We start from the raw sequence: 27,557 nt of genomic DNA, 5'->3' as shown, positions 1-27,557 counted from the left end.
CCAGGTACCTGCAGGTGTCCTTAAAATAACTGGAACAGATTTACATCTTGGTGTTATAGCAAAAGGCAATGGCTTTAGATTAAAAGGCATTAACATTTTAAAAGACAACCAGAGGAAATTTAAAATGCTGAACCTCTGAAGTTACATCTGCAACCTGTTAATCCCTCACTATGAAGCCTGTGAAAGAGGCACACCTGTACTTTTAGCAGCAAACTTAACTAATGAACTAATGAGTTACAGGTACCCTAATCATCAAACACAATCAGACAGATCTGAGAGGGATAAGTAAATGAGCAGAAGTGAGATAGCTCTCCAGCTACCTAGGCAATTCCAAGTCTCTCCGTGGTCTTTGGGGGATACAAGTTTCAGAAGCAGTGCTTGCCTTTAGCTGCTAAGCCAAGGAGACCTGACATTTTCCTGTGGGGGAAGGGATTGGTCTACCTGTCCTGGCAGGAACAAACAAGGACAATGGATTTGGTATAGGTGGAGCAGATCTGTCTCGGGAAGAATCCCTGCATGACCAGACCAAACTCCAGGGAAGCCTATTGGGTAAAGTAAAAGTGCACAGGCCATGCCAAAGATATGCCAATAAGAGAGCTGAGGAGGAACAAGAGGAAACATGGTACAGGAGCAGGGAAAGAGCATGGGAACCAGGAACCAACAGGGCAGTTGTCAGAACCAAATGAATGGTATGAGGTCTTAGAACTCCTGCCAGGTTGCCGGGCGGTGTTGGCGCACGCCTTTAATACCAGCACTCAGGAGGCAGAGGCAGGCAGATCTATGTGAGTTGGAGACCAGTCTGGTCTACAAGAGCTAGTTCAAGAGCTAGTACCAGGACAGCCTCTAAAGCCACAGAGAAACCCTGTCTCGAAAAACCAAAAAAAAAAAAAAAAAAAAAAAAAACCAAAACAAAACAAAATAAACAAACAAACAAAAGAGAACTCCTGCCAGGTCCCCAGCTACTCTGCCCTGCCTCTACAGAGCTCAGAGACGCCGAGGTTGTTCTGAATAAAGCTGGGCACCTTTCATAGTCCCCCTGCCTGGGGAAAAGCATGGGTACTAGGAGGTCCAAGGAGCCACTATGGCAAGTGAGGGCATGGGCTCATGCTTCTGCTGGAGAGATGTGGTTAAGAGCACTCACTGGTTGTCTTTCCAGAGGACACAGGTTCAATTCCTAGCATTCACATGGTGGCCCACAACTGTCTGTAACTCCAGCTTCAGGGCATCTGACACCTCCAGCTTCCACAAGCACCTGCACTCATGTGCACATGCCCACATGCAGACATTACACACCTACACACAATTAAAAATAGTAAAAACAAATCTTTGTTGAGTGTGGTGATGTACACTTTTAAGCCTTCAATTCAGGAGGCAGTCAGGCAGACCTTTGAGTTTGGAGTCTAGACTGGTTCCAGGATCTACAGAGTGAGTTCCAGGACAGCCAGGGCTACACAGAGAAACCCTGTCTTGAAACCAAACCAAACAAAAAAGATGATTGACAAATGCTTGTATCCTGGTGGCCCTTTCTATGTCCTGAGATTTGGGGGACTATGCCCCTTCACCTTGGGCAGGTAGCCTGAGACTGTCAGTCATCCATATCAGAGCAGAACCCTAAAATCTGAACCTGTAGTCCTCAGGCTGCTTAATCAGCAGTGACACCCCTCAGCTCACAGCCCTATGTAGTGCCACAGGCCTGGCCCTCCTACCCATCCCTCCCATTGCAGGAAAAAGAGGTTCTAGGAGATAGCAAGATGACACACAGGCCTAACAAGCTGAGCTCATGTTCCAGAACCTACATAAAGATGAAGGGAGAGAACCAACTCCACAAAGTTGTCTCTGCCCATACTTGTGCTGAGGCACAGATACCTACTCAAGCTAGTACTCCACCAACCAACACAACGGTACTGAATAAATAATGTGTTTAAAGGTTCTAGGATCACTATAGCTTCTGAGTCATAATACTCTGTGCTGCCCCAAGCAAGTGATCAGTACACTATGTTAGACAGGTGACAGGGGCAGGGAATGGCACAAACCACTTTCAAGGAGAGAAGTGCCTGAGCCCTTCTGCTGAAGTTTGCTGGCCTCTCGATCTTCTTCCAGGGCCATCAGAGGTCTAGTGATAATTTCAGGTCCATCACAGACCCACCACTGCCTCCACAAAGTCAATCACAGCACTCACCAGATAAGCATGGTGCAAACAGGCAATCAAAAGCCATTTTGACGAGTCAGTCCCAGAGACTAAGCAGAAAAGGACCAAGGATGCTGGTCTCCTTTTTGACAGCCTAGGGAGGTGCAGAACACCTTCCCTTCCTCAGAGTCTTGTGAGGCACAGCCTCTGCCTTCCAACCATCGAAACTGCACTACCCATACCTACCACCAGCAGGGAGGCATTGGGTCGAAAGAGCTGGGGGTTAGGATGGGGTGGAGATGAGACAGTTCAGGTTAGAAAGTGGGAGTACCCTTGACAGGCAGTGCGACACCAGCAGCCTTCACTTGTCGCATAACCTCACTCTCCTTTCTGGGCCCCTCTGGGGTATTGTTTCTCAGAAATTTCTGGAGCTGAGGCTCCAATGTTAACTCTAGACAATCTTCACATTCCTAACTTGTTTGCTCATGCTTAGCACTCAGTGCTAACATCCACTGGGCACCACAGGGTCCTCCTCCCAATGGCCAGAGTGATGGAACATGACTGATCATGACCCCAGGTTGGTATCTAGCCTGTCTGGGCCTCCACTTCCTAATGGAAAAGTTGACAGGGTTAGCAGCCCTGCAGCAGTACTCAGGGGATTGTGACCACAGCTCCCAGGGTGTAACTATGTCAATGACCAGTTTGTGTCAGACTTTGCCTAGCTGCCCCAGCTCCTGTGACAGGGGCAGGGAGGGGGGCAGGGTGAGAAGCTTTCTCCTGTCTGTCTGGGACATTTACCTATTAAATCTTAATCCCTGGGACAAATAGCCTATTTAACATATCAAAGCAGACATGTCTACCAGGTTCTCCCAGCACCCCTCAGCCCCTTCCTGTTACAGGGTATGGCTAGTACACTCTAACCTCTAACCCCCACCTTCACCCCCACCTCTGCAGCCCAAGGGTTGAGCTGCCCTCCCCCCAAGGCTCTTCCCTATATAATTCAGCCATTTTGGTTACCCTCCCCTTCAGTACCTTTGCCTTCTTGACTGCTGAACCTGGTCGCCCTCTCTCCCCTTCTTCCTTCCCCTCCCTCATTTCACATGGCTCAGGGTCTTGTTCACTCCACACTCTCCCAGATGTCCCTATCTCATCTACAATAAACCTTCTTGCCCTTCCTTTTTACTTCTTTTTTTATCCATTACCCTTTCCTTCCTGTTCAGAAGGAAGGCCTTTGGGGACATTTCCTCTCTGACATTTTTTTCTCAAAGCTCAGGCCTAAGTCAGTTTCCCAGCACTCCTCCCCACAGCCATGGGTCCCTACATAAGTCCCGGCTGCCAGATGCACCCCTAGCCCTGGGCTCATCAACCCCCATCTCAGGATCCACTCTTCATTAGCCTTGAGATATAGACCTCAGCTTTCTCACTTGAAAAGTGAGGCATTTATTGGTTCTGTGTCATGGGTCTCTAGAGAACATGTGTTCCACGGTTTTGGGCTGCTCTTGGGCTGGGTAACTCTGGGCTTGTGACTTGACCTCCCCAGTGTTTCTTCTATGGAATAATGTCTTTTGTGAGAAGTCACAAGTGAACCTGAGTCTGGCACATGCTAGGAGCTCAGTCAACACTGACTGAAGAAAAAAATCCTCAGGAACAAAGGCAACACAGCCACATGTAGTCTTGTCCCCACAGACCTAGTAGATAATGCCCAAATGGGTCCCACTTTTTTTTTCTTGTCCAGTCACTTTCACTTCAGATTGAATCATTTTCTCTCAAGTATGGTTCTTAATCTCCAAGGAAAATTATATATATATATATATATATATATATATATATATTATATTATCATTTTTTTGTGTGTGTGTGAAGGGGTGCATATGTACCACATTTGTGGAAAGTCAATGGACAAATTATGGGAGTAATTTTATTCTACCATGTGAATTCCAGGAATCAAACTCCAGTCATCAGGCTTGGAGGCAAGTGTTGTTAGCCACTGAGCTATGCCTGATCCCCAAACAGGTGCAGTTTTTAAAAAAAAACATATTGATTCTTTGTGGATTTCACGTCATGCATCCCACTCATCCCATGCACTTCCACACTCTGCCCTTATGACTCCTCCCATACAAAAATAATTTAAAAATAAAAACAAAACAAATAAATGAAAATCTCAGTGTGGAAGCAGTAGTGTGGCCCAATGGGACACACAGTATACACTTTAGTCCATACGTCTTTACTTGTAAGTGTTCAGTGCATCGGTCTGGTTTGAGGTCTCTGGCTTCTGCTACACTATTGATACTGAACACTTACTGGGACTCCTCTTGGATATCTTGTTGCCTTGTGTCATGGAGATCCTGTAGCCCCTTCACATACTCCAGCACTTTATAGATGAGGTGGATGAGGTAGGTGTTGGGATGGGCTAACTCATAGCGCTGGCTTTGGGCCTGGGTGGTGGCTGGGTGATCAACCCACAGGCTTGCCCTCATCACCACCCAGACGAGCAGCTCTCCTCAGCTAGGTCACCCAATGCAGCAGGCAGCAAGGACGGAGCCAGTTCTCCTAATCTTACACTCTAGGGTCCAGCTCACACTCACAACACCAGGGCCAGCTCTACTGTTTTGCCCATGTGAGGTGAGGGAGGGGCAGGGCCAGCTCTTCTGTTCTCATGGCCCTGAGATCGGCTCTCCCACCTATAGCAGTGTCAGGGAGGGCATATTTCTCTCGCCCATGCCAGTCAAATGGCATAAGAGTGAGGGGGAGGGGGCTACTTTCCTGCTCTTAAGTCCACAGGACAAGCTCTCTTTTAGTTCTCTTCTGTGATTCATTCCTTTGATGTCTCCCCCTCCCTCCCAAACTCTCCCCCACCCATGTTTGTCTGTCTGCCTGCCCACCTGTCGCTCTCTCCCTCCAGTCTCACAGAAAGCCTGGAGCTTGCCCATTCTGCTAGGCTGGCTAACCAGCAAGCCCCAGGGATCCCCTATGTCCACCTCCCCTGTTAGGAATATGGCTCAAGGTGGGGTGTAGCAGATCCCATGGCTGGTGACAAACATACCATCAGGGCGGACTTATATGGGAAGGAAGTTTTATTGTGAAAGGGAAGGGAGTGGGGGAAGGGAGGAAGAGAGACAGGGAGAGAGAGAGATCTCTCTGCCTCTTCAGAGAGATCGGAAGCAGGCAGTCTCCCTATTAAAAGGAGAACCTTCGTACAGAGCCAGGATACTGCCTGCCATGCACAGATTGGTGACATGCTGTGTTAAATTCCCAAAGAAAGGAGCCAGGTTTGTCTGGATTATTACATCTCTAACTCACTGCAGAGCATGAGTCCTCCTGAAGAGAGGCCTAAGAATAGGCATGGTTGTAACTGACATTATCAGCACAGGGCAGATCTTTTTTAGTGTTTCAGAAACAAGTTTGGGATGGGAAGTCAGTGTTGGAAGCTGTCCGAAAGACAGCTCAATGGCCGGGCGGTGGTGGTGCACACCTTTAATCCCAGCACTCGGGAGGCAGAGGCAGGTGGATCTCTGTGAGTTCCAGACCAGCCTGGTCTACAAGAGCTAGTTCCAGGATAGCCTCCAAAGCCACAGAGAAACCCTGTCTCAAAAAAAAAAAAAAAAAAAAAAAAAAAAAGATAGCTCAGTGACTCCTGAAGAAAGTACTTGCCAACAAGCTTGATAGATCTCAGTCTAGTCCCCAGAACCTACATGGAAGGAAAGAACCAATTCCCACAAGTTAACCTCTGACCTCCACGTGCACACTGTGGCATATGCATGCACACACACAATAAATAAATAATAAATAAATGCAATTTAAAACATTTTCAGGGCTGAAGAGATGGCTCAGAGGTTAAGAGCACTGACTGCTCTTCCAGAGGTCCTGAGTTCAATTCCCAGCAACCACATGGTGGCTCACAACCATCTGTTATGAGATCTGGTGCCCTTTTCTGGTGTGCAGATGTATATGGAAGCAGAATGTTGTATACATTATAAATTTAAAAAATCTTAAAAAAAAACATTTTCAAGATGTCAGCAACAAAAATGTACATTTCTGGGCTAGTATGTCTATCACTCTTTTCTTTTTGTTTTGCTTCTTTGTTTGAGACAGGGTCTCACTGTGTAGCTCTCTTCTGGCTGTCCTGGAACTCACAATGTATACCAGGCTGGTCTTGAACTCAGAGATCCGCCTGCCTCTGCCTTCAAGTTCTGGGACTAAAGACATGCTGGTAAGATACCCAGGCTCAAACTGATCCCTGATCCACAGCCACTACACTGACCCTGAATGGGTCAGTTCCCAGCCCCTACCCAGTAAAAGAAACACACCATAAAATCAGGGCCCAAGACAACAAAAGAGACACCTTATCCTTAACCTAGAGCCAGTGAAAAACACTCTAACTCTGAAACTAGCACCAAATGAACACATTTTGCCCCTAGAGTCAGAACCTGCAAAAGAAATTTGCCCAGGTCCTAAAATTGGAGCCTAAAAGCCAAGAAGAACCATAGGAAGAAACACAGTTTGACCCTGGTACTGGAGCCATCTTTGCTCCTGACTCAAAACCAGCCAATCCTTGAACTGGAAAAGCTGGCCAATCCCAAGGCTGCAGGCTTGTAATTCCCCTCAGGCTGGGAAGTAACCTCGCCCCATGGGGGCAGCCAATCACAAGGCAGATGGCTTGGACTGTCTCAAGCCTTCCCTTCTATAAAAACCCCCTTCCCTCAATGCTCAAAGTCTCTCCCCTTCTGCTCCTGTCCTTGCTACTTTTGCTGCTGCTATCCCTGCCTCGGCTTCAGTAGGACAGAGGGACCGAGTTAACTGGCAAATAAAGACTCTTTGGTTTTGCATTCGGGTTCCAGACTTTGGGTGTAATACTGGGAATACCACTGGTCTCAGTCCCAGTTTCACCAGTGTGAAGCTGTGGTATGTTGGCTGCTCTCATCATCATGCATCAACTAGGCTGTGGTGATTGGTTAGTCTATAAAATGGCAATACAGTATAGCCACCGAGGTGCTCTGCTCCTGTGCTTAAGCCAACATCTAAGCTGATCTGAAGATTGCTCCCTGTGAGTGGGTGTATGGGCTTCTTCAGATCATCTGGAGGCCTTGAGAGCAAAATACTTCACCAAAGAAGACCTTCTGCCTCAGAACAGCAGCATTCCTGCCTGAATTCCTAGCCTCCTGGCTTTCTAGCTCCTACAGTCATGGAATAAGGCCCAGGAGCTGGGGTCAGGCATGTGGGCACAGCACTGAAAAGGGTCAACAGAAGTTTGGGCGAGGTCTATATGGTGAGTTTCAGGCTAATGTGAGAGACAGTCACCTTTTAATTACTGTGCCTAAGAGATCCATGAAACAAAAATGCCTCTGATCTGTAAGCCCCTTGCCCAAGGACAGACAGTTCCTGAAATGCTGGAGGCTGTTGTTTATGGGAGAGATAACAAGCCACATGTTTTTCACTCACCTACACAAGTTTATTTGACCATCTGCATGAGATGTGCTTGATCACATTGTAGGCAGGAAATATGTCAGGATGTACACTTGCTCCTGAATGGACCTGATTGGAACTAGTGGCCTTGATAAGACCCTGCATCACCATTTTCTCGGAGCCCAGGAATGGACTTGGCAGTGAAAGACCCCAGACCCCTAAGGGCCTCAGGATCCCGAGGAGCCCCCGAGACTCAGAAACCAGACCAAGAGCTGCAAAAGCAAGAGGGTTCATTGAACGAATGCACATTTGGGTGTCAGCAATATCGGGAAAGCTGCACACCCCAGCATGGGGTGTAAGCTCCTTATATAGGAAAAAACTGCAGATCAACATATAGGCAAGGGGCACAAAGTGATTGATTACAAAGTATGATCTCATGTTAGAGTGGTCACCCACTAAAGAGGTGTGACCTGCTTTTCTACAAAGGAAAAACTACAGAATATACCCCGAAAAGTCCTCCATTGTCTGTTGGCCAGGTGTGACCCAAAAAGGATTGTTTGTCTGCCCTCGAGTTGGGGCCAATTACCTTGTCCTGGGCCAAGGCCTGTGGGAAACTTTTTCTCTCTGTGAACTAAAATCTTTCAAAACTTTTTCTCTCAGCAAACTAAAATCTTTCATTCCCCCATTTTTGTGTGTGTGTGTGTGAGGTTTTAATCCTAAAACCTATGGTCCTTTTTATTGCCTGAGAGCCTGATATTGCTGATTAAGAACTAGGGCATGGGTTATGGATAATCGTTCTTTAATAAATTGGAGTAGGTGATTAAGAATGCATGGCCCAAAAGTAAGCAGCAGTAAAAGAATAAGCAGGGGTCCTAAGAGGGTGGAGATTAGGGTAGTGAGCCAAGGAACTGTTAAACCATCCTTTAAACCAGCCTTGTTGGGACTCCCATTTCTTTCGCCGCTGGTTGAGTCTTTCTCTGAGCTTGGCCATGGAATCCCTAATAACTCCAGATTGGTTAACACAGAAACAGCAATCCTCTTTTAGGGCAGCACAGAGTCTGCTTTCCTTAAGGAAAAGGAGATCAAGTCCCCTTCGATTCTGGAGGGCAACTTCTGCTAGAGAAGCCAAAGACTTTTCTAATTTAGTGATGGATCCTTTTATGGCTTTAATATCCTCATCTATGGCTGTTTTTAGCTCATTATAGTGGTGGAGTTCCAGTGCAGACTCCGGCTGCCACCTCCGCATCCCCATCAGGGAGTGAGAGATATTGGCATTCCCCCATGTAAGGGAGTTCCTTTTGACTTAGCATTTTAACCAGGGAAAATGGGTGATGTATTCTTTTCCATTCTACTTCCTGCTGACTTTGGGACGAAGTTAGGGACCCAAGAAGGCTGAAATGCTAGTCAAAAGCAAAAAAAGGGAATTTAGGCAATGGAGAATCCATCAGGGGCTTCTTGTTGGCAGACTCTGTTGCAGAGATAGGGGGTGTCCATATCAGCTGGACTGGTTCACATCCACAGCAAGTCTAGGGCTCTCAGTCTTTAGGAGCAGGCTGTAGTCAGCAACTAATATTCGTCTGCCAGAAGTGGAAACCTGTTGAGACATGTTTAAACTGGGAACAGAAGTTAAAACTTATACATCTTATTGGAACTCTTGGGCCCATATTTTTAGTGATCAAGAAGGACAGGAGTTCCAAGACAAGGGAGAAAATCCCATCCTCAGGAACAAATAGATGGGATAACAAAAGTTGTACTTATCTGGAGTCCTTTTTTACCTGTGAGAAGTGGATCCAAGCTTTATGACTTTTGATCCTCTGAAGCCTATACATGAACTTTATTATATAATAGGACATAGAAGTTTTAGACATTTTATCATTACCAATCTGTATTGAAATCCACATTGCAGAAAAAGCAGATATTGGATATTTGTAGAACAGCAGAAATATATTTATATCTTTAAGTTCTAGCAAAAACTACAGATTTGCGCTAGAAGCTTGTACATTTCTCTTCTGTCTAGAGAGTCAGGCATAGATTGGACAGAGGTCTCCCTGGCCTGATAAAAATCCCCTCAAGTTTACATTTAGATAACCAAAGTAAACCCAAAAACCTTGAGCTTGTGACTGAACATCAGGCAGTTGGTTTTATCAGCTTATCAGAACGTTATTAAATGATCTATTAAGCTGGCTATAGTTTAACCATTAATACTATCAGAGATCTGAGAAAGACCAATTTTATACAGTTTTCGAATCCATTAAAAATGACAGGGTCCAGTCCATATACAACTAGCCACACCCAAGTCTCAATAGTGTTGGGGGCAGAAGTAAATCTTCACCAGGTCTATAAAGTGAGAGTTTTTTTCTCTCTGTGGAAGAGGGACATGGAAAAGACTGACCTTATTTTGTCTAGGCAAAGGTGGTACAATCAGTTCTCCAGTGTCCTGTAGCCTGTCCACAGTCTGAGCCCGGTCCTGCCTGGCAGCAGGTGTAGCATCTGAGCATCATGCTCACTGGCCAGCGTTGTCACAATCTATGGAGCCCCATAATCTTCTTTAGAGACTTTGGGTCACTGTCAGGATCTGGAATTTTCTGTCTGTTTATAAACTTTTTAGTTAACATTTTAAATGCCATATTCTGCAGATCTCTGTAGTATTAGAAGTCTGCCTAGGTAAATCTGGCAACTTGTTAATTTATAAGAATGGCTAGTAACTTGTATTTTTTAACATCTTATAACAGGTTAGCAACTTTTATAAAATTAAGACTTTATATTGTCAGGTTTATTTTTAGTCATTGTAAACATCTGACATACAGTGGTCTTAGGCTACCCTTATAAAAGAGTTTTGTTTTTAAAACTCCAAAGAATTGAGACCCAGGGGCTTAGAAGTTATTTTAAGTCCTTTGTTAAACTTAGGTCATTGTCTTACTGTATCATAAGAAATAAACAGCTTAATTTTTTATTAACATATGGAATTTATGGCTGTGATCTTAAATTTTAGCTCTTTTGATTTAAGCACAAATATTAATAATATAACAGAAGCATAAATATAACCTTATAAATTTGAACAATTAAAAATCTTTTAATGTCTTTTTGTAAGAATATCAAAAATTAAGCACCCTTGATGTGTTTAAAATCATTAACATCTGGATGACTACTAAATTTATGTTGTCAATTTCCAGTGTTACTAGTTTTAACCTTTTTGACAGATTTCTTCTTCTTCTTCTTCTTCTTCTTCTTCTTCTTCTTCTTCTTCTTTTTTTTTTTTTTTTTTTTTTTTTTTTGGTTTTTCCAGACAGGGTTTCTCTGTGTAGCTTTGGAGCCTATCCTGGCACTCGATCTGGAGACCAAGCTGGCCTCGAACTCACAGAGATCCACCTGCCTCTGCCTCCCGAGTGCTGGGATTAAAGGTGTGCGCCACCAATACCCGGCTCTTTTTGACAGATTTAACCATGAAACAGTTTTAATATTAAATTCTGAGCTATGTCCATAAATGACTGGCTGTTGTTAGCATTAGATAGTAAAAATATTTAAACTATTTTTGTTTTGGCTTTTTGCTTATAATAAAATTTACATTTATACCAGAAAACACAGATAGAACCTTTTAACAAGTATACAGAATTAATTTTTAAAAATTTTAAACAGAATTAACCTGGTGTGGACAAAATTTTTAACCCGTATTACTATTATAAATAAATATGAGAGCCCACAGTAAACAGTTTACATTCTTCTCTGACATTTTTATGATTTTCTTTTGACCCTTTTAAAATTTTTATTACTTTTTGCTCTTTTTTTGATTCTCTTAAACATCCCCATCTTAGACAAACCTGGCCGGGGTGTCCATGGGGTCCAGAATTGAACACTTTTTCTTTTACCTGTAAAAATAATCTCAAGATTAAAAGAACTGTCCCGAGGCCAGCCAACATTAAAAAATGTTGGCCACTGGGAACTGCAGAAAGTCATTTTTTCTTCTTGACGTCCAGGGACTGGTTGTTGGCTCGGTCCCAAACGTCTCCCCAATGGTATAGAGTCAAACTTAAGGGGGTCGTTAGTTGTTGTCCCATGATGGTCAGATGGTGAAAAACAAAAAGAGACAAAGAGACAAACATTGAGATAGACAGTCAAGCCAAACAACAAAGGCCGGCTGCAAATTGATGCCAAACCGAAACCACAAATTCAAACTTTTTCTCTCAGCAAACTAAAATCTTTCAGCAGAAGTTCATTATCCTGGCCAATCTCTGTGAGCCATGTGGTGGTGGCACACACCTTAAATCCCAACACTTGGGAGGCAGAGGCAGTGGGATCTCTGTGAGTTGGAGGCCAGCCTGGTCTCCAGAGTGAGTTCCAGGACATCCCGGCCTACATAGTGAGACCCTGTCTCAAAAAACAAATGGTGATCTCCTCCCATACCTGTCATTAACATAGCTTGAAACAGGCTTCAAGGCTTTATTGGAAGAAGCAGATTGGGGATGGAGAGATGACTCAGTGGTTAACAGCATCAGCTGCAAAAAATAAAACAAAAAAACAATTGAGGCCAGCCTGATCTACAGAGTGAGTTCCAGGCTCCAAAACAATACAGAGAAACCCTGTCTTGAAAAACTAAAAAAAAAAAAAAAAAAAAAAAAAGAGCATTAGCTGCTTTTGCAAATACTGTGATTCTATTCCTACCCACATGGTGGTTCACCATTGCCTGTAACTATAGTTTCAGTGAGTCAGATACCCTTTTCTGGACTCCTTGGGCACTGTATCCATGTGATGTACAACATGCATGCAGGCAAAACACACAGATGAAAAAAAAAAAGCCAGATGATTCAACCATCTCCCATTAAATTCTAGTTGTGGGAGAAAAGGAAAATATAAACACCTTGTGCTGGGTAGTTTTTGTCAAGAGGGAACCCCAAATGAGGAGTTTCCTCCATCAGATTGGCCTGTGGGCATGTCTGTGGGAGGCATTTTCTTGATTCATGATTGATATGAGAAGGTTCAGCCCACTGTGGATGGCGTTACTCCTAGGCAGGTGGTCTGGAATAGTACAAAAAAGCAGCTGAGTGCTGGGCGTTGGTGGCGCATGCCTTTAATCTCAGTATTCAGGAGGCAGGAGCAGGCAGATCTCTAGGCCAGCCTCCTCTACAGAGTGGGTTCCAGGACAGGTTCCAAAGCTACAGAGAAACCCTGTCTCCAAAAAAAACCAAAAACAAAAAAAAAAAAAAAAAAAAAAAAAAGGAAAGAAAGCAGTTTAGTGACCCATGGGAGATAAGCTGGTGAGCAGCCTCAACCTTTCTTCATGGTTTCTGTTTCTGTTCTTACCTTGAACTCCTGCCTCAGCTTCCCTGAGTGATGGGCTGTGACCTGTATGCTAAAATGCCTCCCCAATTACAACACGTGCAAGGCAACAAAGAATGTACGTACACCTTTGTCATTTCTCATTAAAAATCAGCCCTACCTTGATTTTAATTCTGAGCCCTGCATACCCTTTGGGTCTTTCAACAAACTTGAAACTATTGGGGAAGCAGGAGGAGGGAACCCTAGACACCACTGGGGCTCCTGATGTGGGAAGGAATTCATAGAACCCCACAAATTCTACATCCCCCATAGTAAAAAATGATTGTTTTCCTTCATTTTTTTTAAATAAAAGCTTTGTTTTGGTAAAAATATGGTACAACTTCTCATAAGTGATGTTCATGGTATCATTTAAAAAGATTTAATTCAGCTGGGAGGGCCAAGAGAAAAATAAAATTACTCTCCATGGCACCTTCCAAGAAATAACAAAAGTTATTCTTGAGCTCAGTTACTAAGCTCTGCCTAAGATGCCTCAACAATTCCTATGACCCAGAGAGAATGTGTCTGAGGGCCCCTCCTAGACTCAGCATCCCTTTCCTGTAACTGATGCATCCATTTGTCTAGTTAACTGTCTGTTGGGGCCAGGTTATACAGTTATACAGTGCTTATCTAGCATGTGTGAAGACTGAGGTTCCATCCCCAGCACTGTAATAAAAAAAAAAAAAAAAAAAAAGGGAAGAAAAAAAAAACAAAAAAACATCATGCACTCAACCTGGTGCCAGGTTCTGCACTCTGGGGATTCAGGGTGGAGCAGCTCTGAATTCAAATGATGACATATGGAAGTATATGGTTGCAGCTTTGGCCAGAGCCATAGGTGGAGTTTAGTTCTCTGTGAAGCCAGAAACAGCAGGACTTTCTGGAGGAGGTAGTGGCTGATCCTAAGGAGTAAGGCAATAATCTGGAGAGACTGGAAAAGAGTGTGTGTGTGTGTGTGTGTGTGTGTGTGTGTGTGTGTGTGTGTGTGTTTCCACACTGGTAGTTGCCAGATCTCCTTCCTCCATCATTGCAGACAGACCTGGCATTTTGGGTTTTTGTTTGTTTGTTTGTTTGTTTGTTTTCGAGACAGGGTTTCTCTGTATTGTTTTGGAGCCTGTCCTGGCATTCACTCTGTAGACCAGGCTATTCTCAAACTCACAGAGATCCACCTGTCTCTGCCCTCTGAGTTCTGAGTTGGTGGCGTGGGCCACCAACACCCAGCTTGGAGCCTGTCCCGGAATTCACTCTGTAGACGAGGCTTGCCTCTGTATATCAAGTGCTGGGATTAAAGGCAGGCACTATCACTGCCCAGCTACTGTATTTTTTTTTAACCCCTTTCTCCTTTTACTTTTCTCTCCCAAGCCTACATATATTTTTAAACACATTGTAAACCCTTTAGAGGCTTTTTGATCTGAATCAGTCTTTACTGATATCTCTATCTTTTCTGACCGCTAAACAACATGGCTAAAATTAAAGTGGATGTTTTAGCTGCTGGCTTTCCAACATGGTGGGGGTATATTTACTGCCAGCATTGCGAGCTGTGCTCACCACCATGACTCTCATCTATGTTGCCATAAACAGCTTGTAAACACCATTTAATTATTTGGTAGCAGGATCTCGTAAAAGAGCCCTGTGCTTTTTGCCATTAATGCCGAGTCAGGAAGCCTCCCTTAAAGGAGCAGAACCTCTGCTTGTCTTTAGCAAACATAACCCACCTGAGAAAATGCTGCTACCAAGAAGCCATGCTTGTTTCTGGTCTTTTGTATTTAGAATCCCTTTTTAAGTTTTGTCAGGTTTTACGTGGAAATCTCACTTCACATTGGACACCTTTTTTTTTTTTTTTTTTGGACACCATTTTGTAGCTGGAGTTTCTTTCCAGCCTGGTCCCGCAACCGATTAGCCCCAAATAAACACACAAAGACATATTAATTATAAAATTGTTGGTCAATGGCTAAGGCTTCTTACTGGCTATCTCTCTCTTAGTTTTTAACCCATAACTACTAATCTATGTATTTCTACATGGCCTTATCTGACCAGAGAACGCCTGGCACATCCTATCTTCCTGGTCTCTACATAGCATCTCTTGGCTGCCTCTCTCTGCCTTCTTCGCCCCAGGCTTCTCCTTGTCTGGTAGCCCCACCTATTCTTCCCGCCTGGCCATTGGCCAATCAGTGTTTTATTATCAGCCATTAAAAGAAACATATATACAGAAGGGCATCCCCCATCAATCCACCTGCCTCTGCCTCCTGAGTGCTGGGATTAAAGTTGTGGATCATCACCCCCTGGCCAGACCTGGCTTTGCCCTAGAGTTCATTCACTAATTTGGCGATATTCTCCGGTAACCCTTGGTGATCCAAGCTAATCATATGGTCTGAGGGAAGCATAGAATCCATTCTGATGCTAAGGGAGGAAGAAGCAGTCTGAAGGAGGACTACTGCAAAAGTACCAGGCAGTCCTTTTCCTACCTATGGACACCAATGTGCAGGTGTGATGTCTAGAACTGCTTTAGCCATCTTGAATCCTTGAGGCTGAGGCCAACTGGTGAGGGTGCAGAGCAGAAATAGCAAGAATTTGGGTCTCAATTATGTTGCTAAGCCTTCAGATAAGCTGCCCTGGATCATCCTACCCAGTATTTCTGGAAGTAGATTTCCTTGATTTTGAGTTGGTCTGGCAGGGTGAGTCAAGTTGGAAGTGTGGTTAAGGGCTTGTCTGGCAACAATTATATATCAAGGTAAGCATGCTGTTTTTACTAGGACTTGGGAGCTTACTGGAGGGGAGAGAAGAGGCTGTGGAGAATATGAATGGGGCCACTTATAACTCCCAAGCCATCTGGCTTACTCTAGGTCCATTTGTGTGTGTGTGTGTGTGTGTGTGTGGTGTGTGTGTGTGTGTCCATGTGCATGCATGCATACACACATATGTGCCATAGCATATATGCAGAAATCAAAGGACAACTTTGGGGAGTTAGGTTTCTCCTTCCATCTTGTGGATTCTATGAATCAAACTCAAGTGATCGGACTTTGTGGCAAATGCCTTGACCCACTAAGTCATCTTGCTGACCCTGGTTCCATTTTAGGAAGCAGCCTAACCCAAGAGGTTTCAGAAACCAAGACTCAGGAAGTAAAGGGAGGTTTCTGGAAGGCACTGTACAGAAGGGATGTGCCAATTGCATCCACAGAGGCACACAGCCCTCGAGTGGTCCCAAGAATTCCTAGGCAGCTGCCCTCTGCAGTGCCCTTGCTTTCCTTGCATTGCTTTCTGAACCTGAAGTTCCACCAGAATTTGTTTTACTGTAATGTTACCCATATATCTTGTGTCCCACCCTGTATACTTCTGTGTGTAAGGTGTATGCATGTGCATGTACATAGTTGCATACATAAACATGTAGTGACTTGCAGAGGCCACACTAAGAAATGTCCCCCATAGGTCTATGGACTTGATTGTTTTTTTGTTTTCTTTTTGGGTTTTTTTTCGAGACAGGGTTTCTCTATGTAGCTTTGGAGCCTGTCCTGGAACTCATGCTGTAGACCAGGCTGGCCTCGAACTCACTGCCTCTGCCTCCGAGTCCTGGGTTTAAAGGCGTGTGCCACCACTTCCCTGTGGTTTATATACTTGAATACATTAGAAAAGTTGTTCGGTATGAGTCAGCCAGCAAGCAGAATCCCTACTGTTGCATTTGACTGTGTGATTTCCCTGGTCAGAGGTGAAACTTCGTGGAGTAGCAAGCAGGCCCACCTTCAGATTTCTGCTTGAGTTCTTCCCTGACTGCAGCTTGAAATAAACTGAAATAAACCCTTCCTCTAAGTTGCTTTTGGTCAGTGTGTTTATCATAACAACAGAATGAACCAGAACACTTGGGATGTGCGGATGTTAGTGGCTGTGGATGAAACTGATAAGCAAGTGGAAGACTTGAATGTCACTTCTAGGAATAGATTGGATAGAGTGATGGGGAAGGGACAAAGGGAAGGAGATCTAAAGGTAATGGAGGACAATGGTCCTATTTCCATCTTAGCAATTCAAGTCACATAGCTGAAGTCAAGGTTAAAAGCATGAGAAGAGGGCCAGGTGGTAATGGTGCACATCCTAAATCCCAGCGCTCAGGAGGCAGAGGCAGGTGGATCTCTGTAAGTTTGAGACCAGCCTGGTCTCCAGAGTGAGTTCCAGGACAGCCAGGGATGTTACACAGAGAAAGAACCAAAAAGAAAAAAAAAAAAGAAAAAAAAAGAAAAACTAAGAAGAAGAAAAAAAAGTGTAAGCATGGATTTCATGTGAATCCAACACACAAGACTGGAGACTATTTAAATTTTCTTCTAGAAGAGAAAGGACAAGTGTAGTATACATTCCACCCCCTGACATGTCACTCTCATTACACACATTGCTTTGTACTGGGGCCTGGTGGGTAATCCACATAGACAGCCACTACCAATCAATTTGACTAGAGAGTGTGGAGGGAAGACGTTTGCCTTCTGCTGCCTGTCACCTAAGCCAAGTGTGCTTTCTGGTTGGTGTTTGTTTGTTTATTTGCCAACTTGACTGTTGCTGGAGATTTTTCTTGTCCTGCTAGGTCCCACTGCTTCAGCCCCAAGTGAACACACAGCCACTCTACTGATTATTAAACTGTTGGCTGATGGCTTCTTATTGGCTAGCTCTGTCTTAATTATTAACCCATTTCTATATGTCTATGTATTTCCATATGGTCTTGGTTTACCAGAGAATGCCCAGACCTGTTACTCTTTTGGTTGCCTACACGGCATCCCCTCTGTCTCCTTCTGGCTACCTTTCCCAGAATTCTCCTTGTCTCCTAGTTCCGCCTATCTTCCTGCCTCTACTGGCTATTGGGCTATTGGCCAAACAGTGTTTTATTCATCAACCAATATATATTGTATATATACTGTATATATACAATACATACAGAAGGACATCCCCCATCACTTGACACAAACCTAGACATATCTGAGAAGACTCACTAGAGGAAATGTCTCCATCAGAACAGCCTGTCTTAATTGATGGTTGATATCCGAGGGCCTAGCTCACTGTGGGTGGTGCCACCCCTGAGCAGTTTGTCTGGGTTGTATAAGAAAGCAGGTTCAGCAAGCCATGAGGATCAAGATAGCAAGAAGTGTTTCTCAATGACCTCTGCTTCAATTCCTGCCTTTGCATTTCTGCCCTGACTTCTCCTTATGATTGACTACAACTGAACTGAAATAAACCTTTTCCTCCCCAAGTTCATTTTGGTCATTGTGATTGCTACTCTTGGTTGTCAGCTACATCTGAAATTAACTAAAACCTAAATGGCTAGGCATACCTGTGGGGAATTTTTTATTTATTTATTTTTATTAGTTCAAATTAGAAACAAGCCTGCTTCATATGTCAATCCCTTCTCCCTCTCCCTCTCCCTCTCCCTCCCCTTCTCCCCCACCCCATCCCCCCTCTGCTCCCCAGGGAGGGTAAGGCCCTCCATGGGGGATCCCCAAAGTCTGTCATATCATCCTGGGCAGGGCCTAGGCCCTCCCTCATGTGTCCAGGCTGAGAGAGCATTCCTCCTCATGGAATGGGCTTGAAAAGTCCCTTCTTATGCCAGGGATAAATACTGATCTACTACCAGAGGCCCCATAGAGTGCCAAGGCCTCCTCATTGACATCCACGTTCAGGGGTCTGTGTCAATCCTGTTCTGGCCTCCCAGACATCAGTCTGGGGTCCATGTGCTCCCCCTTGTTCAGGTCAGCTGATTCACACCCAGTTGGGAAGACCCACTTCTAATCTGGAACTTTTGAGGTGTAAAGGCACACCTTTAATCTGTCCACATCATCTGCTGGCAGCCTATATGAAGACATGGAAGAAGGAAGCTCTCTCTTTGACTGTTTGCCCTCACTCTCGATGTTAAGTCCATTCCATCACTGGCATTATAGCACACTTCTTTAATTCTTGTGTATGCTGAAGACCAGCTAAAACTTCCAGGCTCATGGACTGAACAACTGCTGGACTCTTGGACCTTCCATTGGTAGCCATTGTTGGACTAGATGAACTACAGCCTGTAAGCCATTCTAGTTATATGTTCATTCTATAAGTTCTGTTCCTCTTAAGACCCTGACTAATATAGTCATAGTCTTTATCACAAGAAGTAGAAACCCGCCGGGTGGTGGTGGTGCAGGCCTTTAGTCCCAGCACTCGTAAGGCAGAGGCAGGTGGATCTCTGTGAATTTGAGACCAGCCTGGTTTACAGAACTAGTTCCAGGACAGCCTCCAAAGCCACTGAGGAACCCTGTCTCAAAAAAACAAAAACAAAAAACAAAAAACAAACAACAACAACAAAAAGAAGCAGAAACCTAATTAAGACAGTAAGAATGCCATGGGTTATGTTCATGTTTGCCCACTGTTCACCTTGGCCTTGCTCTGACCTGAGGACTTTGAGAGGGCAGCTGGAGGGTAACACCCTAGGCCAGCTTTTCTGACCATTTTACTAAGAGTCTTCCATGGGCCTGTAGAGCCTTTTCATACCCAAGAACTCATTTCAATCCCATAACATTCCTGGGAGATCAGGGCCATCACCTCACTTTACAGATGGAAAGAGTAGTGTCACAGACCCAGCGGAACACCTGGATGCTGCAGGCAACAGGTGGCAGACCCAGAGGCAGTGGAGGGCAGTCTCCAAAGCTTAGTTGTTCCCTAGGAGCTTATCCAAGCAGTGTCAGGTGTTAGCAACTGTCAGGACCTCATGCAGAAAAGCAGGTGAGTGGACACCCTAGGAACTTCCCCTACCAATAAAATACCTCCCTTCAGAGGGCCTGGGAAACTTGACTTCAGATGGCCTTTGTCTAATCTGGTCTGGAGCCAAGTCACAAGCAGAGAAAACTCCAGTCCCTGAGTGGGAGTGAGAGATGATTGAGATTGGGGGTAGGGAGGCGGGGGCCTCTCATTCAGGAAGAGAATAAGGGTTCTGTCTTACCCCCCTTGGAATGAGGGCCCTGGAGCCAAACAGCTAGGGCTGGGGCTGGGCCAGCCAACCTTTGGCACATGAAGTGCCACCCTACATTCATGGCAGATAATCTTGGTGATACTCATCCTGCCAGCAGGCACACATTCTGAAAGCTCCGTCTGTTTCTGTCTCATAATGTCTCTGCAGGAATGCCAAGGGTCAACCGCCTGTCCCCAGACATAGACAGAGTTCAGGCTAGTGCAAAGCAGGGGGTGGACAGTATCTGGGCACTGCCTGAGGACCGATGGAGTGCTTTGTGCTCTGTGCCCTGGGAATACTCTCAACCATGCAGACTGCCCAGTGGACAGAACTGCTGGTGCCATGCCAGGCCAGGCTACCTCTGGACGCTGGTTGCCATTGGATTTCCCTCTCTCTCTGACTTCTAAAGGTACAGGCAACAGCATCCAGACACACTTGGCCATGCCCTTCCTATATCACAGCCTCTAAAACGGGGTGGCTGAATGTGGTGGTTGCGAAATAGATGGAGGCTAGAGAGATGGCTGGTGGGTTAAGGGTACTTACTGCTCTGTCTTCTAGAAAAGGACACTTGTGGAGCTCTCTTTCTACCTTTACATAGATAGACTCCAGGAATTGAACTCATGTCACCAGATGTGTGCAACACGCTGAGCCATCTGACTAGTGTGTGATTGTTAAGACAGGGTTTCATGTAGCTCAGGCCGAGGCCGCTATGTAGCTGAGGGTGATGCTGAACTCCTGGTCTTTCTTCCTTCACCTCCATGGGTTTACCTCCTTCAGCTCCCCCAGCCTCTCCTGCAGCTCCCCCAGCTTCTTGGCCAGCTCTTTCTTGACATGTTGCTCTGACTGCAGTGCACTGGTGATCTCCATGTTCTTGTTGGTCTGGACAGAAAGCAGCCGTCAGTAGGACCTAACGTGGCTAGGGTGCCCAGACCTGCATATGCACCTCCTCCCACAGAGCAAGGAAGGCTTCTGGATCATTCCTACAAGCCCCAGAGCTCTGGCTTGCTCGGTGCTGTTGCTGGAGTCTCTTTCCCTCCTGGTTCCACTGTGCTTCAGCCCCAAATAAGCACACAAAGACATATTAATTATAAAAGTGTTGGCCTATGGCTAGTGCTTCTTACTGGCTAGCTCGCTCTTAATTAGTAATCCATTTCTATTAATCTAAGTATTTCCACGTGGTCTTGGCTTACTGGAGATGTCCAGACCTGATTCTCCTTTGGCAGCTACAAGGCGTTTCTGGCGGGCTCCCTGCCTCCTCTTCTCAGAATTCTCCTAGCCCCACCTATCTTCCTGTCTCTATTGGCCAAGCAATAAGAGAAACATATATACAAAAGGACATCCCCCATCAGGGTGCCTAGTCCATTTCATGTGAGGTGGACAGCACCCCATCCCTTGGGTAAGGAGGCCTGCAGGCTGCGCACGCACCAGCCTGACGAAGCCGTTCTGCAGCTCAGCCAACTGCTCCTTTAGCTCGCGGTTCTGTGACAGCGCTCTGCTGATGGTGGTGCGGTCACTCTGCATGCTCTCCAGGATCTGCTTGCGCTCCTCAGTCTGCTCACTCCAGCGCTCTGCTGCCCGCTCCAGCTCCAGCAGCCGCTCCTCCTGCTCCCGGTTCAGGTGGCTCAGGCTCTCATTATCCTGCACCTGGGCCCTCAGCTGTTCTGTCAGATTCTCCAGTTCCTTCTGCAGTTGTTCAACCTCTCCCTGCAGCCGCTGTTCCACCTCAGAGGGTCCAGCTGGGGGCGGTGGGGGTGGCGGCTCCTCTAAGAAAGGAAGCAGGCAGTGAGGGGAACCGCCCTTGGCTTCTCAGATAGGCTCCATTGTGAGCTCAAGTCAGGCCCCCTGCCCCAAGCCTTGGCTTCTTGTCTGTCAGGGTCTGAGAGGAGGTAAGCATTTCAAACCAGTCTAGTACAGTTCTGTGATGCTCAGTCACCTGCAGGGGGTAGCAGTAGCCATGGCACCCTGCTTTGCACAGAGGGACAATGCTCAGAGGGATGACAAGACTTGCTACCTCCTGGCAGAGACCCCTTGCCCTCTGCTACAATGCCCTTGTACCCGCCTGCCACCCCAAGGCAATGGAAGCCACCTTAATGGCCTTTGGACCCACTCCTGCTCTCAGGTCACAGTTGCCCTACTCACCCATCTGACTGACTCCTGAGTTCTGCCAAGCTGGTCTCCAGCTCTTGTACCTGACTTTCTCTGTGTTCCTTCTCCTCCTTCAGTGTGTGCCCAAAGGCAGAGGGAAAGAGCTGGGGATCCCGGGAACCATCCATTCCCAGTCCCACCTCCATAAAACTGAAGCCCCTAACCCCTCAGCTGCGCCCCACTGATGCTCAGGAAGAGCAGAGACACCAGGGGCCAGGCCTCACCTGCTCTGCCATTTGCTGTACCCTCTGCTGCCACATGGCACTTTCTCCTTTCAGGTTTTCTGCATACTGGTCTCTCTCCATCTGGAGCTGTTTCAGAGACTCCATCAGCTGCATCAGTCAACACACAAGTTACAAAGGGCTATCACTGGTTCTCACCGGCCCTTGGCCACCTGGGGTCATGCCATCCTCTCCCCCAACACATCCTCCTCACCTGGCCTACATGGGTCTCCAGCTGAGCCCGCTCCTCCATGGCATGTTGTAACTGCTGCTTACTATCAGAGGCCTCAGATTGGCTTGAGAACTGTAAAAGGAAAATAAAGGTTTCATCCACCACAGTGCTTCCCACAAGAGTGAGCCAGATTAATGGATAACTCATATGAGAAGCTCAGATGCCATGTGAGAAAAGTGCCAGGAGGCGGAGAACAGCCTCTTGCATGTGTCATTTAAATGAAGCAGAATGATGGCTTTTCAGCTAGGCACAGTGGGTCACACCTGCAACCTCAGCACTTGGAAGGCTAAGGTAGAAAGATTACCATGAGTTCAAGGCTAGCCTGGTTGCCTAGTGAGTTACAGGTCATTCTGGGCTACTGATAAGACTACTGGTAGAACAATTGCTCTATCACTAAGCCACAATTCCAGGCTTTTAAATTTTATTAACTTTCAGGAAGGGGTACATGTATCGCAGGCTGGTCTTAAACTTACTATGTAGCGGGGGATGACCTTGAACATTTTTTTGTTTTGTTTTTTTGTTTTTGTTTTTTGAGACAGGGTTTCTCTGTGTGTAGTCCTGGCTGTCCTGGAACTCAGTCTGTACCAGGCTGGCTTCAAGGATTAAAGGTGTGTATGACGTTAAACATCCTATCCTCAATTCTCTACCTTCTGAGTTCTGGAGTTACAGACAGGTACCTCTTTACCCCATACCTTGTGCCAGCTCCACCAGGGCCATTTTTAGCACATCTGTTAGAACAACACAAAATTAGGAAGTGGTGGCACATGCCTTTAATCCTAGCACTCAGGGGGCAGAGGCAGGTGGATCTGAGTTCGAGGTCAGCCTGATCTACAGAATGAGTTCCAGGATAGGCTCCAAAGCTACACAGAGAAACCCTGTCTCTAAAACCAAACCAAAACAACAAACAAAAGACCAACACACCAGTATTTCCTAAAGCAATATATCCCAAGGGGACAGGCAGTGAGCACACAGCCTTAGCGATGTGGGAGCAGGAAAAGTACAGTAAAACATCATCTCAGAGACACATCTTTATAATCTTCCAAATCTATGCAAACACCTCTAACCCCATTAATATTTATATTGTCTCAGGAGAATCGAACAGAAAGCTGCTTTAGAAATGCCTGGTGTGTACTCCGTGGCTGGCGGCACCCCTGCTTGACATGATTGGGGGAAGTTTCAAGCTGGAAGTTCAGTTTCCCAGGAACGACCCCACAGTACAGATGCAGTTCATCCCAGGGAGCTTGACTTGGGGCCTTCTGGCTCCCAAGTAGCAGAGAGCTCCAGTGTAAAGTTTAGGATTTAGGAAAATATCTTAGAACCTCTCTGGAGGGAGAACCCTGAGGAAAAGCCAACCCAAGTCTGTCCCCATGGCCATTAAGGCATGTTGTCAGCGTTTCCCCCTTGGGATGCACTAGGGCTATAAGTTCTCTGATCCTTTCCTACATTTATTTTATATTAATGTTGTTTGTTTATATATATTTTTAAACTTTTAAAGAGAACTTTAACCTTTATTTATTTTGCAGATTTAGTTATTTAGTTATTATGTATGCAGTGTTCTGCCTGCATGTTTGCCTGCAGGTCAGAAGAAGTTTTGTTATTATTATTATTAATATTACTATTATTATTACCAGCTTACTGTATGTAAGTCTGTGTGTGCTCACTTGAAGGTCACTGGACAATGTAGTGATATCTTGTTTATGATCTAATAAAGCCACTGGAGATCAGTTTGCAAAGCCAGCCACACTAGTTAGCTATAGAAATCAGGCAGTGGTGGCACACACATTTAATCCCAGGACTCAGGAGACAGGCAGATGGATCTCTCTGAATTCAAGGCTGCTCTAACCTACATAAGAGTGAGGAATAACAGAGCTCACACCTTTGATTCCAGCACTTGAGATCACACACCTTTAATCCCAGAACTAGGGAGGTGGAGACAGGAGGATATGGCTGGGTGGAGAAAGGAATGTAAGGAGGAGGAGACAGGAATTCAGAGCTTTTGCCTCTGAGGATTCATGGAGACAGGATTCCCATTTCAGCTGGGAAGAGGTAAGATCGACTGGCTTGTCTACTTTGCTTCTCTGAACTTCAGCTTGAAGCTTGAATCTCAATATCTGTCTCTGGGTCTTTTATTTTTCCTGTTACAGGACAATTTTACAGAGTTGACACTATCTTTCCACATTTGTAGTGGCTCCAAGGATTGAACTCAGGCCTTTACTTAATAAGCGAAGAGACATGAGACTGAGACGGGATCTTCTGAAACCACAGGGTGGTTTCAATCTTCCTGCCTTAGCTTCCCAAGTACTAGGGTTACAGTACAGGTCATTATGTGTCCCACTTACTATTCTAAAGAGTTTTGTGTAGCCTGAGCAACTACTTAGATAATCTTTTTTTTAGTTTTGGAGCCTACCCTGGCACTTGCTCTGGAGACCAGGCTGGCCTCGAACTCACAGAGATCTGCCTGCCTCTGCCTCCCGAGTGCTGGGATTAAAGACGTGCAGCCAAAGACAACTCTTGACCAAGACGACTCTTAAGAAAGGAAGCATTAGCCAGGTGTTGGTGGCCCACACCTTTAATGCCAGCGCTTGGGAGGCAGAGGCAGGCAGATCTCTGTGAGTTCGAGGCCAGCCTGGTCTACAGAATGAGTGCCAGGACAGGCTCCAAAGCTACACAGAGAAATCCTGTCTCAAAAAACCAAAAAAAAAAAAAAAAAAAAAAAAGGCAAGTTTGAAGTCTGCTTACAGTTTTGGAAATTTAGTCCATGTTCATCATGGTGGGGAACATGGTGGCATGCAGGCAAGCACTGAAACAGTAGCTAAGAGCTGCATCCTGAACTGGGCCTCCCATGGGCTTTTGAAACCTCAAAGCCCATCCCAGTGATGCAGTTACTCCAACAAGGTCACACCTACTCCAACAAGGCTACATCCCCTAATCCTTGTAATCCTTTCAAATGGTGCCACTCCCTGGTGACCAAGAATTCAAATTTATGAGCCTCATATTCAAATATATTTCAAGTATATAAGCTTTTGTTCAAATAAATGATTTGTTATTAATTTTTATTCTAGGTGCATTGGTGTTTTGTCTGCATGTACGCATGCATGAGGGTGTTGAATCTTCTGGAGGTAGAGTTAACAGACAGTTGTGTGCGGTCATGTGGATGTTGGGAATTGAACCTGGATCCCATGGAAGAGCAGTCAGTGTTCTTAATCTCTGAATCACCTCTCCAATCCCAATATAAAGCCATTCTTACTCAAAGCTCCACAGTAGGTATAAGTGCTAAGTTTATGGAAAGGCCTTGCTGGCCAGAATCTTGGGCTACAGAAGGAGCAGTGGGGATGGTGACAGGCCCAAGGATCTGTGGTCAAGGTTACCCAAAGTCCAGCTATGGTCAGCCCTGTGTAGGGTGAGGGTGTAGCTCCAGAAGCCCTGAACTCTATGGAAAGTGAAGCCCACCTGAACATATCCAAGAGTGTCTGTATAGGGGCTAGAGCAATGGCTCAGTGGTTCAGAGCACTGGCTGCTCTTCGAGAGGGCCTGGGTTAAATTCCAAGCCCCCATGTGTCAGCTCACAACTGTCTGTAACTCCAGTTACAGGGGAATCTGTTGCCCCCATCTGGTCTCCAAGGGCACCAAGCATGCACATGGTGCACCTACATACATGCAGGGAAAATACCCATATACATAAAATAAAAGTGTGTAAATATTTTTAAAAGGTGTGTGGGGGGGCAACAATCAGTTAAGTAGTCCATGGTGGTATGTATCCAAACCACCATTAAGTCCAGAATTCTAGGGACTGAATTTAGACCATCAGGCTTGCGACCACTTTTACCCGTTGAACCGTCTCACTAGTCCATTTGTTTTCTTTGCAGTGCTGGGGGTGAAGCCCAGGCCCTAGGATATATTAACCAAGTGTTCCACCACTCTTTACCTTCCCTTTAAACACGGGCAGGATGGTGGTCTGGGGATTCCGCCAATATGCCACAAGCTAGAATGCCCCCTCACTGTCTGAATTCAAATGATGTGCAGTCTCTTTCTATTTGTAATCATTGATACCGTCTCTCTTTTTACTACTGCAAAATTAAGTTTTCTCCTTAAAATTAAAAACAACTGTTTTGCTTGGCTAACAGTTTCTAAAAGCTCTTTTGGCAAAAAGAAGCATTTCTATAAAAGGAATGGGAGCATTTATAACAAACAGGGAAGCATGGGGTTGGGAAGAAGGATTGGGTGAAAAAATCACTGGCCACTCAAGCCTGCAGATAGGCATTTGGATCTCAGAACCTACATAAAAACTGGCATAGTAATGCAATACAATTGACTGCGATCTTGACTGTGGTTCTCCAGGAAGACGGGAAGTGGGCCAGACAACAGCAAGGAGATCCTGTTTCAAGCAAGGCAGAAGCTAGGAGTGGTGACCACTGTAATCCCAGCACTCAGGAGTCAGAGGCAGGGATGGGCGGTAGTGGCACACACCTTTAATCCCAGCAGAAGCAGGTGGATCTCTGTGAGTTCTAGGCCAGGCTGGCCTACAGAGCTAGTTCCAGGAGAGCCAGGACTACACAAAGAAACCCTGTCCCCACCCCCAAAAAAGAGTCAGAGGCAGGTGAATTGTAAGAGGCAGGTCTATATAGTAAGTTCCAGAACAGCCAGAGCTAAATAGTGAGTCCCTGTTTCAAAAGGCCAAAAACAGAAACAAAAAGGTGGAAAGGTTAGGACTGACACCCAAAAGGCAGTCTTCTGACCTCCACCTGTGCCATGGCACCCACAGCGCCACACACCAAGCACATACACATGGCAGGTAGTAGATGGATCAATTAATCTAAGGAATAGAGAGGTGTCCTGGGATGAGAAGCAAAGACAAGTGGCTGGCATTTGAGGAATGTGGGCTCAAGGGCTGCCAGAGGCCACTTCCCAGTTCACAACAGTGTTTCTCCAGAAACATTTCTTCTTCTTCCTGCTGACCCCAGAGAAAGGGCACACAGTTCTTTCTCGGGGGTGGGAGTGCATGTTTTTATTCCCAGCACTCTGGAGGCAGAGACAGGAAGGTCTCTGCAAATTTGAGGCCAGCCTGGTCTACATAGTGAACTTAAGGCCAGCCATGGTGGCACAGTGAGAAAAACAAAAAGAAAAACAAAATTATTTCTTCAGTGGCACATGAAGTGGAAAATGGCC

The 27,557-nt window shown here is 45.6% G+C and overlaps 1 protein-coding gene across 1 annotated transcript in view; it reads right to left on the bottom strand.

The window, feature by feature from the left end:
• LOC113836514 (golgin subfamily A member 2-like) overlaps positions 1-23,043 on the bottom strand; it is a 29,072-nt gene extending 6,029 nt beyond the window's left edge. Inside the window, exons 1-4 of the mRNA XM_035447099.1 lie at positions 23,039-23,043; positions 21,933-21,940; positions 21,219-21,556; positions 20,562-20,672 (exon numbers count right to left, since the gene is read on the bottom strand). Coding sequence (XP_035302990.1) covers positions 20,562-20,672; positions 21,219-21,556; positions 21,933-21,936 — 453 coding nt within the window. The 5' untranslated portion in view covers positions 21,937-21,940; positions 23,039-23,043. The remainder of the gene's footprint in view (positions 1-20,561; positions 20,673-21,218; positions 21,557-21,932; positions 21,941-23,038) is intronic.
• Positions 23,044-27,557: the final 4,514 nt, after the last annotated feature.

The sequence above is a fragment of the Cricetulus griseus genome, chromosome 6, assembly GCF_003668045.3.
Source record: "Cricetulus griseus strain 17A/GY chromosome 6, alternate assembly CriGri-PICRH-1.0, whole genome shotgun sequence".
In the NCBI taxonomy this organism is placed as follows: Eukaryota; Metazoa; Chordata; class Mammalia; order Rodentia; family Cricetidae; genus Cricetulus; species Cricetulus griseus.
Note: the sequence above shows the minus strand (reverse complement) of the source record. Positions and strands in the feature narration are given on the sequence as shown.